This window comes from Coffea arabica, chromosome 5c, assembly GCF_036785885.1.
Source record: "Coffea arabica cultivar ET-39 chromosome 5c, Coffea Arabica ET-39 HiFi, whole genome shotgun sequence".
Taxonomy (NCBI): Eukaryota; Viridiplantae; Streptophyta; class Magnoliopsida; order Gentianales; family Rubiaceae; genus Coffea; species Coffea arabica.
Window position 1 is genome coordinate 3,584,128 of NC_092319.1, and position 18,556 is coordinate 3,602,683.

Below are 18,556 nucleotides of genomic sequence, written 5' to 3' on the forward strand. Positions count from 1 at the left end.
AACATAGCTAAAAAAACAGTCCTAAGATTAACTAGAACATCATATAACCAAGACATGATTAAACACAAAAACCAATTCTTCTGGCAAAAATAAGGAGTATAATTACAGACTTGCCACATTGAAAACAGAGAAACTGCCTTTTTTTTCATCCACCAATAAAGAGCAATATATCCATACACAGTACACTCACAGATTCAGACAAGAAGAATTTCAAAGAAAAAAAAGTTGAAATTTCCTTTAACCATTTTAAAATGATGAGGCTGAGACACATCTTCATCTTGCATTGATTGAGGTTGATGAGTTGATTGATTCACCAATTCAGCAACAATCGCCCCACTTCCAGATTTCTCATCCATACTGATCAATAACTGAAATTCCCAGTTTTTTCTTTTCTCTTTTCTTTATAAATTCAATTCACACTTTTAAGCAGTAATCCTGAAAACCCAGAAAAACCCATTTCAATATAAACGAAACTGGCAATTCCAAAACCAATTCTATTGAGGAAATTGCAGAAATTAGTGCAGCAATTTATGGAATGATGCTTTAGGAAATTGCAGAAATTAGTGCAGCATTTTACGGTATGTAATTTTTGGTAGTTTACTATTGTATAGGAAATCTTTCTTTGTACAGATATAGAAATTATATAGGTAGGTTCCTTATCTCTGTAGTTTACTAATTGTATAGGAAATCTTTCTTTGCACAGATATAGAAATTATATAGGTAGGTTCCTTATCTCTATATATAAATACACCTTTGTGGTCAATGAGAACATCAGGGCTTTTTTGATCCCAGTATCTCTGTCTTCTTCATGGTATCAGAGCCATGCCTCCCAAAGGCGAAGGAAATTCTGGTTTAGATAAGAAAACTTCCAGCCCTTACACTCTAAGCCCCAACGACAATCCAGGCAACATAATTACTCAGGTGCAGTTGAAGGGAGAAAATTATGAAGAGTGGGCACGGGCAGTGCGGACTGCATTGAGGGCCAAAAAGAAGTATGGTTTCATTGATGGAACTGTGGAACAACCGGTAGATGATTCACCGGAAATTGAAGATTGGTGGACAGTTAATTCCATGCTGGTTTCATGGGTATTTAACACCATTGAACCCTCTTTACGTTCAACTATTTCTCTTGTGGACAATATTGGAGATTTATGGGAGGACATAAGGCAGCGCTTCTCAATTGGGAATGGACCAAGAGTCCAGCAATTGCGATCGGACTTGACGAACTACAAGCTGGAGGGACAAACCATAGTCAATTACTATGGACAGCTTAAAATCATATGGGATGAACTGAATAATTACGACAAAACACCATTGTGTAGTTGTGGTGGATGCAAGTGCAATCTCACAACTGAACTGGAAAAGAAAAGGGAGGAAGAAAGAGTTCATCAATTTTTGATGGGCTTGGATGAAGAACGCTATGGTACTGTGCGTGCTAATATTTTGAGCACAGGGCCATTACCCAATCTGAATAGGGTATATGCAATGGTCGTTCAGCAAGAACGAGTAAGGACAATGTCACGAACAAGGGAAGAGAAAGGTAACCCCATGAGCTTTGCAGTTCAGGTTGGTGGACGAAATTTGGGGGGGGGAGGGACAAAACTGCAGTATGCTCACATTGCAATCGTGAGGGACACGATTCAAGTACCTGCTTTCAGCTGATAGGGTATCCAGATTGGTGGGGAAATAGGCCTCGTTCCAGTACTCCAGGACGAGGAAGTGGGCGTAAGCGCAATGGTGGTGGAGGCCGTGACAGGGGTGGTGTACCACGAGCAAATGTCACTGATAGGTTGCAATTTTATCATTTATTTTATTATTAATTTCCCCTATTACCTGACTTGATGTGGATTAATTATTGGATTCTGCTCACTTTTCATAATTTGTATTTATTCCAGGGAGTAGATCGAAAATACCATAACAAGAGCCAATTTGACAGAAAAGGAGGTTCAGTAGCTGTCCGTAGTTCAGGGGCATTTTAGGAATAAAAAAGACGCGAGCCCTTCGTTGGGTAATTTGGGCCGAAGCCTTCTTTCCTCCGGAGAGCGCCGCACAAAGGAAAAATAAAAGGAGAAGGAGGAACACAGGACTGGGCGTTCTTTCCCTTAGGGGCTAGAGCCGCCGCACACAGTAGCCATTAGAATAGGAGCAATTGATATATGGCAGAGAATGAGCACTAGCACCAGGGAGTTGCTTTTGTTGACTTTTCTTCCTTTTTAGTTCTTAGTAGTTGTTTTACCTTCCTCGTACGTAGGACCTTTAGCATAGTTTTCCTTTTGACTTTTCCCTTGAGTCTTGGGTGGATGTCTCCTGCGCATGTCAGGAGCAATTGAAGGTCTTGGTCACTTTCTGTATTCTTCCATCAACTGAGCGAACTGAGCTCCCTTGGTCAAGGACAATGGCTGCGGCTTCCTCTCCAACTTTGCGTGGGATTTGTTCACCAGGAATGAACTAATTTTTCTTTTCTAGTCAAGGAACAACGGAGGTCCTGGTTGGCCTAAATTTGTGAGATCGATTTAATTTTATCTTTTTCTTTTATTTATTGGTATTTGCATATTCTTTGATTGCAGTGTTTATGGTTATTTAATTAATTGATTGTCTTGGATCCGGATAATTAATCAATTTAATAATCTATTGTCAATTGAGGTATTGAATCCGTAATTGCTTAATTGCCTCAAAATAGTGACAACTGGCATAATTAGACTTGTGTCAGGGGAATACGCGAGCTAATCTAAAATAATCCTGGTAGTGCGTTATTTGATTAGAATAGGGCTCCTCTAATACGTAAGGCAATTGGAGAATTAAATTCTATGGGCATACCTAGGATTATTTCTCAATTAGAGCAGTGATTAATGGACGTACCTTAATCATCGACACAGTAAGGAGGGGTTGATTGTCATCGATTGTTTGGCAGTTATAACCTATTTATTAGTAAATAATTGGAATTGCCTTTGCTTATCGATGATCAATTAGGTGAACCATTGCTGAAGTTATTCCTTGGCTAGATTCTTTGATTTTAGTAAATTGTTATTTAATTTCTAGTTGGCTATTTTATTTTTATTATTTTACTTTTAGTTGGATTGCTTAAATTGTTACCCCTAAGATAAAAACACCCCCTTTGTCACTGTGAATTTGAAAAGGAACAATTACTCCCAGTCCCTGTGGATTCGACCCTGCTTACCACTATCTACAGAAATTAATTTTAGTTTGAGCAGGTTTTATTATTGCACAGGTTTCGACAACCTGTCAATTTTTGGCGCCGTTGCCGGGGACTGGTGTCAGATTAATTTGTTTCTTTTTGAGTTCACCTTGTTTTCATTTTTAATTTATTTTTCTCTTATTTATTTTTTATTTTTTTTATGGCTGCTAACATTCCATATTTTGATGATAGACTGGACTTTATTCCTGAATGGGGTTATGAGACTCATGTTTTTCCTAATGATCAATGGGCTGTTGCAAATTGTGAAACTTATTTTGATTCAGATTATTCAACTGACACATGCCCCGCATTTCAAGATAATCTAAGTGCTCCAATTGATACTTTTGGAGATTTTTCACCCCAATATCAAACGCAGTATGACCCTTATTCAAACGGGTATGATCAAGGATGGTGGGATAATTCCAATTTTGATTATGCGACCGGGTCAATGGATTTTCAACAGCAAGAGTCTCAACAACCATCGTCCATGTCAGGTATGTCTTTTCAGGAATTGGGTGAATTATTTATTAATACATACCAATTCCAACAGGAGACACAAATGAGGAATGAGATGATGAAGGATGCAATGAATTATCTGGCAGATCAACTATGTCTATTGACATCCAGAATAAATCGATTGGCTTCTCAAATGGAAGAATTGCCCTCGAAAACCATTGTTGATCTAGAAGAAAATGAGAGTGCAATTTGCTTGAGTAGTGATGAGGAGATGCAAGAGGGTCAAAATGAGAAAGCTACAGATGCAGTTGAAAAAGAAGCCGAAAAGGAAGAAATGGAACTCCAACCGCAACCCATTCAAGTGAATGAATCCAGTGAACAATCTCCAAATGCGGTGACATCTTCTCCACCCCTTAATCAATACTTTCCTGACTCCTATTCTTCAATTCCTATTACTGAAAATGATTTTATTATACCAGAAAATTTGAAATTTCATGACAGGAATAAATTAAGAGTGACGATGTCAAGATATATTGAACCAATAAATGCAAGTGATGGAGGAGTGAGTGGATAATGCAGATCATTGTCAACTTGTTTAGCGCCATTTACTAGTCCATGGAAGCCCGTAACTCGTGTGCTCAAGGATTACTCTATTTACGAGGGCTATCAGGACTATGTAGAGGATGAAGCATTAAGACGAGCCACAAGATTTTATCCTCCCTGAGCAAATATGACATGTCTAGCCAAAGACATTAAAGAAAGGCGCTCATTGGGAGGCAACCCAATTGTTTCTTTTAATTATTTGTTTTGATTTCGTGTGATAGTTTAAATATGTTTTCCTTGAGTTTGACTGGTTTCGGATTTGAAATTTTCATTTTTGGTGAGTTGTAGGTGTCTATCTGATTCGCCGCGCCCGCGTCATGACACCCAGGAAGCTCACGGTCGGAGAGCTCTCTAGCTCTTATGGCGCGCCCGCGTCACGTTCGCGGGAAAGGTAAGGAAAAAAAAAAGGGAGAGAAAATTTCCTTTTAACCGGAGCTATTTAAAAAAAAAAAAAGAATGAAGTTTAAAAAATTAAATAAAAAAAAATTTTATCACCGTAGTTTAGTTCCCAGAAATTCAAAGAGGGAATATTTCGTTTTTTTTTTCCATGGCTTCAAAGGAGCCTAAAGACATTTAAAAAAATATAAAAAAAAACAGTTTTTCTTTTCCTTCTTTTCTTTTCTTTCTTTCCTTTCTTTTTCTTTCTTTTTCTTTCTTTCTTTTTCTTTCTTTCTCTTTTCTTTCTTTCTTCTCCTCTGTTTTGCTCTGTCCGCCGCCTGTGCCCACCGCCATCTCCAACTCCACCGCGCGCCACCCTCTTTCTCGACCAGACCGCGCGCCGCCGTTCCTCCTTGGCCGCGCCCCAAAGTCCTCGCGCCGGCCCGCCGCCTCTTTGCTCTGTCCGCCGCCGTCCACTCCCGCGATGGGTGACACGCGGCCGCCTGCGACTCCACGCGACGGCCACGGCCGCCGTTGACTGCCACCTGGGATCCACAGCAGCCCGCATCTCTCTCTCCCTTTCTCTCTCCGCTGCTGTCCACCGCCAGATCTGCTTCGCCGCCAGAAGCCCACAGCTGACGCCTGCCTCTCCTGCGCACGTCGCCCATAGCTCCTCCGCGCGCCAACCAGCTTCTCAGCCACTACTCTACGCATCTCCCTCGCAGCCCTGGTCTAGTCTGCCGCGTCTTGCGCCCAAGCAGAGGACCTCAACCCGCTCCGCTACACCGCTTGCTCCTGCTCCATCATTGACAACCGCTGTCCTCATTGACCGCTGCTGTCCTCCTTGACACTACCGCTTTGATTTCTTCATTCGGTCACTGGGAGAGGTATTTGCTACTAAATTCCCAATTGTTGGTATGTATTGGATTCACTTGGGGGTTTGTCAGTAGATTGGAGTGGCAATTGGGTTGTTTGCCTTAACTGTGCGGTGCACCAGTGCTAGCAATTGTGCTATTTTCCTTCGTATTATTGTGCTATTTTGCTATACCTGTGGTACTGGTGGAATAACTAGACCTTAATTTGGTACCTCTATCTGGTTGGCTGCGTTTGTAGTGTCCAATATCTAAGCCGTTTTCATTGAAATTGCTGATTTTGAATTAAGATTTTGACTGGCCAACTGGAGCCATTTGTTAAAATTTTGGGTAAGCTGAAATATTGCACTTGGTTGTTAAATTGGGAAGTTTCTATGCTATTTACATTGCTTCCTCCAGTTGGGTGCAATTGTTGAAGTTCTTGGGTGGGCTGGAATTTTAACAATTGTCTGTGATATTTTGGGAAGAATCTCGGCCAGTGTTGTGCTTGTTGAAATTTCGGTTGATTTAATTCGGCAACTGCATTCCTTGTTGGCATTAGTAGTTTTTAATCGAGTTTTTGAGGACATTTTGGATGTTGGTTTATATTGCTGATTTGGAGGAGCAGTGTCTGTGATTTTGGTCTGATCATTTGTGCAATTTGTTGACTCATTTGCAGACTTATTTGTTTCCTGGGTTTGTTTATTGACTTCGGTGGACTGGGTTTCCACCTACGGTTCCTCTACTTGCTCTATTCATTAGAATTCTAGTCGCCTGTTGCTCTTCTTTAGAGGTTTAGAATCTTTCTTGTGACTAGATTAATACTTGGGGCTATTGCTTTACTACTGATCTGCTCTGCTATAGAACTCTCATTGATTTTGAATTGCGATTTGCACCAATGGTAAGGGTGCGAGTACTTGTTAACTCTATTTGGTTAGAGATCTGATTGACTACCAAGGGCTTGTGACTGCGCTGCTATTACTGAAGTCCTGAACTGATATTGCTGGATTTAGCACATTATTGGAGACTTTGTTGAGATTTTGGGTGGGCAGAGTTTTGCATTTGCTGGTTGAATTGATGTCTCACCACATCGATTACCCTCCGCCATTCCCGCCGACCCCTTAGCTACTCTAGAGGGAAGTTTCGTTGTCCTTTTCACTTTAATTGCTTTATTTCCTCCATTGAGGACAATGTAGGATCTAGGTGTGGGGGGGACAGCTATACTAGTTCATTATTTTTAGTTTGTTATTTGTCCACCTCTCGTTCATTTTTTTTCTTTTTTTCTTTTTAGTGATTGGCTCGTAAGTGCATGCCAAGGTTTGATGTTGGATTATTGCCTTTATTTCTACTATTGCTAATTTTAATAATAAAAGGGTATCAAATTAATGTGGTTGAATCCAAAAACATCTCTTTGGTGAATATCGATGATTGTTTTACTCTTATAATTTTTGGTTAACTTTCCCAGGCATAGGGAATGATTGTTAGCATTTTTCATGTGAAGTGGTCCGGTTATTAACTTTAGTTCTCCAAGTTTGAAAATGAGGCTAGCTGATGCAAGTTTTCTTTGGTTCTTGTGCTATATTGAGTTTTTTGTGATTTTTAGCTATGCATAACTTGACTGTACTCCGCTATTAGTTACTACTGAGTAACCGGGGATCTGCACCTAAAAGTGTTGATTCTCGCGTCAAAAAGTAGTAATTGCTATGAGTACGTGGTCACGTGGCGATAGAAGCTGAGTAATCGGGCTCCTTCATCTAGCCAATGTTGGAGTTCACGTCAAAAGGCTTCAATGGCCAGAGACTAAGTCTTTTGTTACTATTAAGAAAAGTAAAAAAAAATCAAAAAAAAATCAAAAAAAAAGCAAAAGTAAAAAAATGTGATAAAAAAAATGAAAGTTGTGTTAGTGTATAATAACAGTCAGCTTGCCGATTTATGGATTTAATGTTGAGATTTTGGTTAATAGTTGGACCATTTGCTGATAAATGTTGTGTGTCATTCCTTTTTCTTAGATTAGTTAACCTGAAATTAGAGAAGTTTGTGGTTTAGAAGCCAACCGGAGTGATGTTTCTTGGACTTGACCATTGATGCTTGATTATTATTTTTCTTGGTATCTTGGCAATTTGTTGGATAGAGCGATAGCCATTGTCAAATATTGGTGTTTGTTTACTGTTCTTATGCTTGAGGACAAACATGATTTAGGTGTGGGGGGAATTGATAGGTTGTAATTTTATCATTTATTTTATTATTAATTTCCCCTATTACCTGACTTGATGTGGATTAATTATTGGATTCTGTTCACTTTTCATAATTTGTATTTATTCCAGGGAGTAGATCGAAAATACCATAACAAGAGCCAATTTGACAGAAAAGGAGGTTCAGTAGCTGTCCGTAGTTCAGGGGCATTTTAGGAATAAAAAAGACGCGAGCCCTTCGTTGGGTAATTTTGGTTAATAGTTGAAAAATGAAAAAAATAGGTGCACTGCCAAATGTGGTGCTGAGGGGTGTAACTGGAGGATTCATGCATCCCCGGTTGGTGATACAACCACATTCATGGTTAAGACATATACACCTGAGCATACGTGTGTCATGAATAGGAAAAATTCAGAAGCTACATCAGATTGGATTGCAAAGAAGTTAATTTCTGTTATAAGAGATCACCCGGAATTGACAAGCAAGGGAGTAAAGGCTGAAATGCAGAAGCATGGAGTCTTGCCAAGTAGAATGCAAATTTACAGGGCAAAAAAAAAAGCCTTAGAACAGATAGAAGGATCACACAGTGAGGCCTATGGAAAATTACCAAAATATGCTGAACTGTTGAGGATGCACAACCCAGGAAGCATCATGAAAATTCACTATGATAGGCCAAACGTTCTAGTAGAGCCTAAATTTCTGAGATTGTTTATCTCTTTCAAGGCACAAAGAGATGGTTTCCTGGCAGGTTGCAGGCCATTTATTGGCTTTGATGGCTGCCATTTGAAAGGTGCATTTGGGGGCATTCTGTTGACTGCAGTTGCTCTTGATGGGAACAATAGTTTGTTTCCATTAGCTTTTGCTGTGGTAGAGTGTGAAAACAAGGAAGCCTGGAGTTGGTTTTTTTACTATTTCCAGGAATTCTTTGGACCATTTCCAGCCAATATTCCACTCACCTTCATGAGTGATAGACAGAAGGTATGTTTCTTCATTTCTGTGATTAAGCATGTTTCAGATTTCCTCCATGACTATTATAGTGGCTGAATCAAGTGCCTGAAGGAAAGAGCTACTGAAACTTCTGTATAGGGACTGATGACCTTGTACTTATATTTTTTAGGGACTCAACCTTGCTTATGAGGAACAAGTGCCTGAAGCTGCTGCACGATATTGCTGTTGGCACATCTACTGCAACTTCAAAGTCAAATTTCCAGGATTGCTGCTGAGGAGATATTTTTGGCAAGCAGCTAAAAGTTATGATTTGATAGGACACAATGAGGCTATGGAAAGAATAAAAAATATTAATAGAGATGCTTGGAGATACTTAGCAAACATTCCTAAGTGTAATTGGGCAAGGCATGCATTTTCTGTTGAAATTAAGTGTGATCATGTCACCAATAATTTCACAGAATCTTTTAATGCATGGGTTGGAGAATTGAGAAGAAAGAATATACTTGCTCTGGCTGAAGGACTGAGGCAAAAATTCATGAAAAAACTGCATAAGATGTATCAAAAAGGCTGCACATGGACATCTAGTGTTACTCCACATGTGATTGGCAAGCTGAAGGATATTGCAGCTGAATCAAGAAGGTGTTCACTGATAATGGCAAGTGACAACACATTTGAAGTAGCAGACATAAGTCCTATATAGTCAAGTTGACTGACAGGACATGTGAATGCGGGGCTTTCCAGTTGACAGGCATTCCTTGTAAGCATGCTGCACTAGGAGCTCTTTATAGAAGGGAGAAACTGGAAAGCTACTGTGATGCAGCCTTTTCCATTGATCAATACTTGAAAACGTATGCATTCATGATCAATCCAATTCCACATATGAATAGGTGGCCTCCAATGGAAGATGTGACACCAGTAGTAGTTTTGCCACCACCACTTAGAAGAAGAGCTGGTAGACCAAGAAGAAATAGGAGAAGAACAGCTGATGAAGGAGCTCCTGCACCTCAACACAAGAGATCAATCAGTTTCAGGTGCTCAAAGTGTGGCAGATTTGGACATAATAGGAGAACTTGTCAAGGAGCTCCTGTTGCTGAAAAAAGAGGGAGCAGTACTTCTACAAATCAGGCAGCAAGTCGAAGAGGAAAACCAGGAAGAGGCATTGCTAATACTGGATTAGCAGGATCTGTTCTATGGGTAATTGAAGCAATGTCAAATTATAGTATCTGATTGTGTATTAATTCTGTTCAAATGAGCTTAGCTTTGTGATCTGATTTGTCAGGAACATGCACAAGGAAATGTCCTAGTCATTGTATCAAGTCAAGGCAGTAATGGAAGCACTCAAAATCGTGTTGCTGGAGCTCATGTTCAACTTAATCATTCTGCCTGCACTAGTACTAATACCAGAAAGGTATAGTTAATCATTATGCCCGCTAACTATTCTAACTGTCGACCAACCATTAGTTTAATAAGATTTGTTGCATGGCTTCAGAGAGGAGGGCTAAATGCAGGAACTGAGAGGACTACTGTTGCTAACAACAATAAGAGAGCCAGACCTTCCATTGCTATTGGCTCAGAACAAACTCCAGCAGTCACTGCATCTTCAATATCCACTTCTGCTGGTATGGGATCTCACATTGACAATAGCATCACCAGTATGAGGTTCTAGTTAGTGCTAGTATTATGAGTTTTGCTTTGGGAAGCTAATCTGGTACATTTGTATACGTAGCAATCCTCATCATCTAGAATGATGTTCTTAGATGATGTTGCAAATGAGATTCTTGTTGATTGCTACATATTTTTGTTTAGTTGTATATGTAACGTATGCCAAGTGGTTAATTGCATTCCCAGTCCTAGTGAACAACTTCAAAGACTGATGTTTTGGTACTTATGTTTGGGAATTGCAATTTACTCTTGCTAAGTATGCTCTGTTGCTTCCCAGTCCCATGCTCTTGCAAAGATGTCATGTTGTGTTTTTTCATTTAACTTTATGACTCTGATTCCTTAGGATTATGTGTGAAACTAGTACTGTTGTTTTCCAATGAACTTAGTTGGGGAGTATTGTTGTACCTAAGGAACTACACCTGATAGCTTAATGCATTTTCTGTCTAGCTTAACTTTGGTATAACACTGATAGGCAACAAATATGGGGGCATACGTATGAAGTAAAACATTCCTTCAACTCTTTTTCACATAGCTTAACACCATGTCCAAGTTACACATGCCTTCTGGTTCTTTCATGCATGACCAGTAAGGGCCAAACAGCTTGGAACACATCTACTATTACTGGAACAAGAAACTGTGATTGCTTTAACAATTTGAATGAAAAGATAAATTGCTAAGAGTACAAGATTGATGACGAACAAGAAAGTGATGCATGCATTCTGTTGAGGCACAAAGTTACATTCCTGATTTGTTTTCCTCAATGGAAGCACTGCAGAATCAGCACCATTTCTTGTACGCTGCACTTCTTCACCTTCATTTCTTTGCCTCTGCAACTCTTCACCTTCATTTCCTTCATACCACTGGAAGTAGTTGCACTTTGAACAACTAAAATATAGCTTATCCGGATTTCTTTCACTCTCTGAGATTCGTAATGTAGCCTTCCGGTTGCATTTGCAATACCGGTTCTTCATGCTTAGTGATGAAGGTGAATTGTAAGACTGACCTTGGAAGGATGAACTAGCCATTTCTTTGCTTGCTTTCCTCTTTAAGTTTTACAGCTACTTCATGTGGTTCCGTCACCTTTTAATACCACTGGAAGCAAAGTCAAATTAGCCGTTGCATGTCCAACGGCATGCAACAGTGCTCATACCAGAAAATTTATCTCCAATTCACATTCCACCTACTGCAACTTTCTTAATCACAGGATTCAGTCAAACTAAGGGTATGAAGGGAATTAAAATACTCTCCCTCCTCCAAAACTAATATTCTAATGTTACTTTAGACACCAGGGGCTGACATTGTTAAGAAAATGTCAATTCAAAGGGTGGTAAGATAGATTTCTAAAATGTGAGGGGAGCTAAGTGATATTTGAAGAAACCTCAGGGGAGGTTTCTGATATTACCCCTTTAAATTATCTAGAGAGCATTCCAACATTCTAGATACACAGAGAACATTCCAACTATCTCATTTACTAAGTAATTAATCAAGCTAATTCATTTAACACATTATTCAACGCACATGATCAAAACATTTTATCAGCCACCTCGGAACTAAAGAAGGATTCACAATTTTGGGCACTAATATTTGTGGCTCTTGGAGTGGTATCATTACTAGCATATCCCGTAAGGACATACTTTTTTGGAGTGGCTGGGGGTAAATGGATCAGACTGATTAGATTGATGTGCTTCCGAAAGGTGGTTCATATGGAGGTTGGTTGATTTGATGAGTCTGAGAAGTCAAGTGGAGCTACTGGTGCAAAGCTCTCTGCTGATGCGGCTACTTTGCCTGCATTAGTTGGAGATGCACTTGTACTTATGGTTCGAAGACTCGGCTGAGTCGTCATCGTCTCGATCCTCGTCAATACAATACCGTGACAAAACAATACCGAGATACTCAACTCGCCGAGACGTCACCGTGAAAGGTTAAAACGGTCGAGTCACATCGAATCATTTCGAGTCATCCCGTGTCAACTCAAACTTTTATTTTTTTTACTAATTTTTTAATTATTTTTGTTTATCATATTTTTTACAATTTTTAGAATATTAAATATTTAAAAAATTCGCGTCTCGCCTAGACCGCGATCGATATGCCGAAACCAATGTAGAACGGTCCAGGCCGCAACCGCAACCGCAACCGCAACCGCGACCGCGACTTTGAACCATGCTTGTACTGCTCGTTCAATCCACTTCAGCAGCAGTTGCAGGTTTGATTATTGCTTTTCGTGCAAGTTGGCAACTGGCACTTATTATTCTTGCTATGATGATACCACTGATAGGATTGAATGGATATATACAAACCAAGTTCATGAAAGGGTTTAGTGCAGATGCAAAGGTTAGTGTTTTGAAAACGATACTATTAGTTGATATCTGCTTGATATAGAGGAATTCAATGAATTATCCTTCCAAAAAATAACCTTAAACTTGTTTTCCCAAAAAAAAAATAAAAAAATTCTGGTAAGCATTGGAAAATCACTCAATTATGTGAACTTTAAAATTTTTGCAGATTATGTAAGAGGAAGCAAGTCAAGTTGCTAGTGATGCAGTTAGGAGTACAAGAACAGTTGCTTCATTTCGTGCTGAAGAGAAGGTGACAGATATATATGAGAAGAAGTGTGAAGGCCGGATGAGGGTAGGAATTAGGCAAGGGTTGGTTAGCGGAATTGGTTTGGGTTCATCATTAGCATTATTCTTTTGTGTTTAATGCCACTGGTTTTTACGTTGAAGCCCATCTCGTAAAGGATGGCAAAATGACATTCTCCGAGTAAGTACAGAAAACACGTCCTCGTAGGAAAAATTCAGCAAGTAATCCTAAGGAAATGTTTTGTTTGATATTGATTTATGGGCCTCAGAAACTATTATTTATCTTGCAGGTTTTCTTTGCTCTGATATTGGCAGCCACTATAGCAGTTAATCTAATTCAATTCCAACAGATTCAAGCAAAGCCAAGGGTGCTGCGGCTTCAATATTTGCCATACTAGACAGGATATCGAAAATGGATGCAAATGATGAGTCTGGCATGACCTTAGAGAGTGTGAAGGGAGAAATTGAGTTACGGCATGTAAGCTTCAAGTATCCAAGGAGGCCAAATGTGCATATATTCCAAGACCTCTCCTTATGGATTCAGGGTGGCAAGGTAAAACTGGATAACCTACCTATAGTTATCAAAACAAAGTTATTCGCCGGTGATTCTTCTTCTTCTTCTTTCTCATATGGTTTAAAATACTGAAATGAGAGCCCCATCATCCTTTTGGAGCAATGGTTCTGAAACAATACATTTAGTTACAAACCCCAAAACCCAAATTACAGATTTTTATCAAGATTCCAATTCCTCTAAATCCTTGCCATGATTATGACAGAAAACAAGAACCCCACTTCAGTACCACTCTAAAAGAAGTAGGACTGACCTCCTATTATCAAGTTCTATCTTCAAAATAGAACCAAGGTAGAGATACGGTCATGCTGAACAAGTTTCAGTCCAAAAAACAGAGACAAGAGGACCTATAACAATTAACTACCAAACTTGTATATTCAGATGATTGCAACCATACCAAAATACATATATACCAAACCACTCGGGTTGGTCCAATGGTCAGGGAGGTCTCTTAGAATTCTCCCTGCTACACCAATTTATTTGTGAACAATTAGAACTGTCCAAAAATGAAATCACTAAGAATCCTATCATTATTTTTATCAGAACGAAGAAACCAAGCACACGCCAATCCTTTACTATTTTTATCCTTTTTCTTTTTCTTTTTTTTTTATGTTGGTGAATTTGATTTTCTTTTTCTCATGGACGTGCCCTTTCCTTTATAACAAATTAAATTGGATTGGGCTTAGGAACAAAAATAGAAAAATAGAAAAAAAAGGCCAAACTCTTCTTTCCTTGTTCTTTGTTTTTTAGATGACCAAAATTTTAATTTGCCTAAAACGAAAAGGCCCACATTAAATTAAAAGGAAAACCTTCAAAATTTTAGAAATTGCAGACTATATATATATATATATATATATATATATATATATATATATATATATACTCCCTCCGTCCCATAAAATTTGTCACTTTTGACACAACGTGCAATTTATGTATAGCGATATTAGTAGGAAAGAGAATTTTTACTTTCCTTTTTTATCCTAAATGGCGAGTCATCTTTTTTTTGTTGTATTGATAATTGTAAAGAATAAGCGGTGGATCAAATGAAAGGTAGAGATAAAATTTTATTGAAAAACATGGATTAACTTATCTAACATGACAATTAATTTGGGATAAGAAAAAGTGACAAATATGACAAATTTTATGGGACAGAAGGAATATATCAATGACATTCTCATCTCAAATTGAAACTTCAAGTTATATCGAAATTGCACTTCAAAAACATTGTTATTTTAATGGGTTATATGATATTTTGAAATAGTTTTGTGATCTCTAGCATACTTTACTCTTGATTCAACTTTGAGATTAAAATGACAATACCCTCATAATTTACAAAAAAATTGCTGCAGAAATTAAAAGATATTAAACACAAGCTCTTGGGATGGTGGGCTAGAGAGTGGGGTCAAAGCCCTTCCCCTCTAGCTGGTCAGGGGAGTGATCATGGATAAAAAAGAATTTAATAGATATTTAAAGAAAAATAAAAAAGTTTATTGAATATATATATATATGTGTTGGTAGTGTATACACCATTATGATTGAATGTATAAGACATGCGCAGAATTTGAATTTTAAATTTAAATTCAAATAAATTGTCATACATTCAATGATGATGGTAGTTATAAAATATCTTACAGGTAATTTATTTCCTAATCTTTAGTGCCCTCATTTCCCACTACATTATTTTGTAAAGTGTCGAATTAATTAATTAGGTACACCCTAAGGTAAAATTAACACATAACCAAACTATAGTGCTTCAGACCCATTGAATTCTATTTCGACATATAAATTTCAAAATTCAAAACCTGCAATGCCGAGCCATTGAATTCTGTTCCTTTCAAAAGTGCGGGTATGTACTCTAAACTTGCAACAAACGGCAGAGAAAAATAACAAACAAACTTGAAGTCGTAGCAGAATGGCTTAAAGTACTTGCATCTAAGTAAGGAAAGACATCATACTTGAAAATAATAATATTGGTATCAAATCCAATGTAGGATCATCTAATTTTATTTATGCTATTCAAGTAAAACAACATGAACTTTGCCACAAATTTGATAGTTTTTTTTTTTTTTTATTTCAAAGGTTCAAATAGCTCGACTGAGCAGACATGGAGCAATATGTATGTAACGTAACTGTAGATATGTCGACAACATAAAGAGAAATAACTCAATTCACCCTTGAGGAGTTTCGAAGCTCTGAGTATGCACGGCAGCAACTCAGGATTACCAGATTGTGATGCTGATGCATAATATATGAATGCTTATCATAGTTATAAGTATTTCATTTTCCTGTTGTAATGCTTGGACATGTTTAAGCATCCAAAGAGGCATAAGCAAGCAGCACCTCATTTTCTTCCAATAGTGACATGTCCAACTCTTTTAGGATAAGATGTGCATATATTCCATTACCATCTTCCATGTCTATCAATACCAAAATGTTGGCATTTTGCTCTGGAATGATTGCTGGGTATACCAGCGAAGGTGTTCCCCAGCCAAAATCAACACCATAAAATGGAAACCTACACCAGCTTGAGCACCCGTAGCAGTCAGAGTTGATTGTTTCAATTGCTGCTGTCGGCGATGCTGAATGGGATGCTTTTAGCTTACTAGGAATGGCATTGATGTTTTCTGTGCACTCCTTGCGCAATTTTGTTTTGCCTTCCCTCAGTTTATTAACTAACTCTGGTAATTTAACTTCAGCATTGTTGTCAACTGATGTCAGGAAATAGGTGGCAAAATTCCCAACTGAATTTTGTGGAAGTGGAGGGACAATTATTTGTCGAAAATTCACAGCATTAAAGAAGATTGATGGGCGGATGTGTGATCCCGAGTTTGCCTTTGATGCTGCAGACATAAAACAACTGTAAAGTAGGGCTGACACAACTTCAAACCGAGTAGGGTTTTCTACTCCTGAGTTAAGAGCAGCAGCCTTGAGTTCTCCAATTTTAGAAGCATGGAACGCCAATATCCTTTTCGCGTACTTCCCTTGATCCGGCTTAGGAGGAAATGGGTGTCGATATTGCTGACCGTCAACAAGGGGGAATAGAGAAGCTCCGTGAAGATGAGGAGATGGGATGTCACTCGTTTGACGAGCTATTGCTGCCCAATCATTCATGAAAGTTGATACGCTGGATGCATCAGCAATCCTGTGATTTATAGACACACTCAATACTATGCCTCCACAGTTGAAAGAACTGAGCTGAACAAATACTAGACTACGATGATTAGCTGAGGCTGGCCCGGAGAATAGAGATCTAGCAAAGATAAGATCTTGCACTTTTTCAGAACTTGAACTTAATTGCTTGCGAATCTCAGCCACTCGAGAATTAATTCGGCCTTCAGTAAATTGAGCGCCCATGTCGTTGCAATCAATCATATAGCCGTTTTTCATCAGCCTTCCGGCGAAAGGGTAATACTGGGCAAGAGCTTTTGAGAGAGAACTTTTAAGCAGTTGTGATATTTCATTGGCAAGCCAACGAGTTCCCTTAATATTAGCATAGAAGAAAGCCAACCGGATCCGATAGTTTGGTGGCATTGCTTGATCTACCGATGAGAGCTTGTGGTATCTCAAAGGAGGAGGAGTGGGTGAGGAAGGCTTGATGACTGTTTCAGAAATTATCTCAAACTGCAGCGAGGCATCCATCCTGATGAATATTTGCTTGAATGTAGGCCTATATGTCTTATCAATAAGCTTGTGCTGGCTTTGCTAACCTATTACCCTTTTATAGTGTGGTGAACAATGGCATTGTGTTTTAGGTATTAACCTAAAATACCTGTACTTGGAAAAGTTACACATCTCTTAGTACACTGTCTTCCGAAATACCAATTTCTTTTAAAGTCTCTCCCTATGGTACAATTGTTTTACAGTCACTAAAATACAAAATTCATCATTACTTGAATAGGAAATGATTATTTATCAAAACTAACCTAATTATTATCAAAATTATTTATCACTTGAATTGGACTGTTGGACAAACTAGTACCAAGAAAGATACAAAAAAATTTCAGAATTTTTTAAACCTTACCCATCCGGTGCTAAAAAAAAAAAGAATCTTTTTAAAATAACTTTCTCTATCTCCGTTTGGACTAGGGCTGCAAACGAGTCGAGCCGAATCGAGTTTTGAGCTAATCGAGCCGAGTCTCGACTAAATTTTACCAAGCTCGAGCTCGAGCTCGAGCTCGACGAGCCAACAATTTTCAAGCTCGAGCTCGACTCGAATCAAGTCGAGTCGAGCTCGAGCTCGAAAAAAATAAAAAATAATTATTTTATTTTTAAAAAAGTAAATAAAATAATATTTTTTTCTTAATAAATAATAAAATATTAAGGATATATAAGTAATTTTACTATGAAAATAAAAAATATATATATATAATATACGTAATTTTATTATTAAATAAAAATAATATATCTATATATATATATACTCAAGCTCGCGAGCCGGGCTTAATATTCTGAGCTTGAGTTCGAGCTCGAGTTTGACTCGAGCCCCTCGCGAGCGGCTCGATTCGTTTGCAGCCCTAGTTTGGACCCAGCACATATATGATTTTTTTTTTTCTCTTTTTTGGTTAATCCCAGATGGGGTAGTTTAGTAAAATGTAGGAGGGCAAAAACCTGACCGCCAATCGTATGTATATGAGGCCTACACATGATTAAGATCATTGCTATATTCGTTGAGGATGTAGAGAGTTATATGGGGCAAACTTATTAGTATAAACTTTAGTAGTGGGAGTCTTTTTGGTATTGTTCTAAAATTCCTATCAATTTTGTACATTTGTGATCAATTTAATATCAGATTTTATATCATATTGGCTGTTGCTCCAAATATATTGTAGTAGGAATAGAATTTTTCATAAGAAGTAACGATCAAAATTCCCTAAAAAAAAAAAAGCGAAGCAGATTTCCTTTCTCCATATAAAAGTACTGTTTTTTTTAATAAAAAAAAATTGTTGTAATCAAGTTGCTTACTAACTTGCTATTGATATCAAATGTATTACCAAAATAAACAAGAAGTTATCCACAACAATCGCCCCTCCTGGGCAGCTCGTTTGGTCACGACAGTCTCTTGAAAGTCGTTGTCCAGCTCTCCCACCAAGGATCGAGTCCCAGTGATTACCGTGTTCGGGGG

The 18,556-nt window shown here is 38.3% G+C and overlaps 1 protein-coding gene across 1 annotated transcript; it reads right to left on the reverse strand.

Moving 5' to 3' along the window:
- Positions 1 to 15,741: 15,741 nt before the first annotated feature.
- Positions 15,742 to 17,073, reverse strand: LOC113689054 (diaboline synthase). Its single transcript, XM_027206889.2, has one exon. It carries the CDS (start codon positions 17,071 to 17,073, stop codon positions 15,742 to 15,744), a length of 1,332 nt encoding a protein of 443 aa, XP_027062690.2.
- Between the last annotated feature and the right edge of the window lie 1,483 nt (positions 17,074 to 18,556).

What these genes read in the sequence shown, in the direction of transcription:
- LOC113689054 (XM_027206889.2), bottom strand. Translation starts at nt 17,073, where the DNA reads ATGGATGCCTCGCTGCAGTTTGAGATAATTTCTGAAACAGTCATCAAG.